The sequence below is a fragment of the Pituophis catenifer genome, unplaced genomic scaffold, assembly GCF_029215685.1.
Source record: "Pituophis catenifer annectens isolate HBS135680 unplaced genomic scaffold, rPitCat1.0.hap2 SCAF_1, whole genome shotgun sequence".
NCBI lineage: Eukaryota > Metazoa > Chordata > Lepidosauria > Squamata > Colubridae > Pituophis > Pituophis catenifer.
In genome coordinates, this window is record NW_027256881.1 from 351,677,561 (window position 1) to 351,680,341 (window position 2,781).

The window sequence follows — 2,781 nt, forward strand, 5'->3', positions numbered from 1 at the left end:
AACCATTGCTGCTCAGTTGTAGCCTCATGGTTCTTCCTTTTAGAAATGTTGTGGTTCAGTTGTAACCCTTCCTCTGCAGGATGAAACCCCAGTTCCAATCTCCCACATCCATGAGTGTGTCAGTAATGCCAGTGGCCTGAATCCCTCAGGAGCTGTTCCATATTTCTGATATACGGTAGCAATGTATTTCTTTAGAAGAGAATCAGAACACCAAGGTAGGAATGGGGAAAAGAATTAGGAATGAGGAAAAGAATGAATGCAGCAGGTTGATTGCTTAAGTAATTACAAATACTTATTTTTTAGACCATCCCCATTGCCAGGTGTGGAAGGAAGAGGTGCCATGCAGGAGAGAGGAGAAGAGTTCCAGAGGGAAAGCAGGTTTTCTGCTACCACTGTGATGCTTGTCCAGAAGGGACAATTTCTAATCAGACAGGTAGAGCAGACTTCAAATTTAAATCTTCTAGAATCAAGGAAGACATTCATTAAATCAATATATTTTTATTATTGTGCCATTTTTGATAAAACTGACATGCACTGATACTTTTCAAAAGAACCTTTCAGTTTACAGAACTAAACTGCCCTGGCCACAGAGGCCATCTGTGCCGATCCTCAGCAAGGATACTTTGAGGACACAATTTATGAGTCCCCAACATCCATTTCTGCTTCTACTTTCACACCCAATCAGGAAACCAACTTTTAGTCTTTTCCTGAGGAAGTGGGGCATGTGGTCCAAGCTTTTATTTGATCATTTAGAGGATGCTTCTTCTGGCATCTCTATCAACCTCTGAGGAAATAGACCTGCCAGAGAAAGAGGAGATCCATCTATTTATGTCTCTTTGATAGAGCAGGAGGGAGGAAAAATAGTCTGAATGAACACATTTGAAGTACAAAGCAGAGAGGTCAAGGCAGGGATAATGTACACACAAACAAAGCACCAGAATTCCTGGTTAATAGATCTGACTGTCTTCTGTGGGTTATAAAATGGTAGGAAAAAAACCTGAAAGTCATGGAATTGCACAGTGAATGGATAGCTGGAACTGAATAAATCCTTGTCTCTGGCTAATCTACCCCCAAGATCATCATAAATGAAGATGATTTGCTTTTTTTGATGTCCCAGAAATTGCACAGGGGTTCTTTCATCACTCCCTTTGTAGGTAGGTCAACAGCAGAAAGGCAACACTCATATCATTTATGCGGGAGGTATAATGTGCATGGTAGTTGTTCAAGAAGTCCTTAGGCAAACATTCTTGATTTCAGATGCAGCTCACTGTAAACCCTGCCCAGAAGACCAATTTCCCAACAAGCACAAGGACCACTGCATTGCCAAGAAGATCCACTTCCTTGCCTATCAAGACACACTGGGATACATTTTAGTTTTTCTTGCTGTTTTCCTCTCTGTGATCACTTCTGCAGTCCTGGTGATTTTCTATAAACATCATGACACACCAATCATCAAGGCCAACAATCGAGATCTCACCTACATCCTCTTGGTCTCTCTCCTGCTCTGCTTCCTCTGCTCCTTCCTCTTCGTTGGTCAACCTGGGAAGCTCACCTGTCTCTTCCAACAATCTGCCTTTGCTGTTCTCTTTTCCCTTGCAGTTTCCTCTGTGTTGGCAAAAACTGTCATGGTGGTTCTGGCCTTCATGGCCACCAAGCCAGGGAACAGGTCAAGGAAACTCTTAGGAAAACCACTGACTAACTCTATTGTCATAGTCTGTCCCCTGGTCCAAGCACTTCTTTGTGCCACCTGGTTGGTAACCTTTCCCCCATTTCCTAACTTGGACTTTCATTCTGTGTTTGGAGAGATCATCTTGGAATGTAAGGAAGGTTCAGCTTTCATGTTTTACATTGTCCTTGCCTATCTAGGTTTTCTGGCCATCATCAGTTTCACAGTGGCATTTCTGGCTAGGAAATTGCCTGATAGTTTTAATGAAGCCAAGTTCATTACTTTTAGCATGCTGGTCTTTTGCAGTGTTTGGATCACTTTCCTCCCCACCTACTTGAGCACCAAAGGGAAGTCCATGGTGGCTGTGGAGATCTTCTCCATCTTGGCCTCAGGAGCAGCTCTCTTGGCTTGTATCTTTTTCCCCAAATGCTACATTATTCTGCTGAGGCCAGATTTGAATTGTAGAGAAAATATAGTAAGGAATAAGAATTTCTAAGTAATATATGAATCTGCCTCATTTATATTTCTTTTTCTTTTTTAGAATTTTTTTTTATTTTTAAACAAACAATTTGTCATTAATCAGTGTAGCATCTGGGTACAAATTATTTTGTGTCATCATATTCAACATTTATCATGATTTTCTTAGTACACATTTATCTTTCATCTTACATTTAAATTTAATGTATTACAACATATTTTCCCCATATTTCTTATTTTTACTGATTGATTGATCACATGTTAAACTTCCTAATGTCAAGTATTTGCATGCCATTGGCACATGTGTCATATAGACATGAGTGGAGGCAGAGAGTGTCTCCACCCCTGTGTGGAAAGGAGGGGCTTACCCTGAGTATAAAACCCTCTCCAACCTTTTCCACCTCGCTCTCTCCATCTCTCTCTTTTCATGTTTGTTCCTCATGAGACTTGATCTCTGTTGTACATAGTTAATATGATTTATTATATGAATAAATACGTTTAAGACATTTATTTATGCATCTGCCTCTGAACTCTTCTATGCTCCTGAGTGTTTCTACGATCCCACCTCCACACTCAAAGATGGAAAGAGAAAGATCTGTGCTTTTTAACCAAAACACATCAGGGAGAGCCAGGGATGG

The 2,781-nt window shown here is 40.7% G+C and overlaps 1 protein-coding gene across 1 annotated transcript; it reads left to right on the top strand.

The window, feature by feature from the left end:
* The first annotated feature begins 1,205 nt into the window (after positions 1-1,205).
* On the top strand, positions 1,206-2,162 carry LOC139313054 (vomeronasal type-2 receptor 26-like). The gene has a single exon (XM_070938405.1). The coding sequence runs from the start codon at positions 1,206-1,208 to the stop codon at positions 2,160-2,162; it is 957 nt and encodes a 318-aa protein (XP_070794506.1).
* The last annotated feature ends 619 nt before the right edge of the window (positions 2,163-2,781 follow it).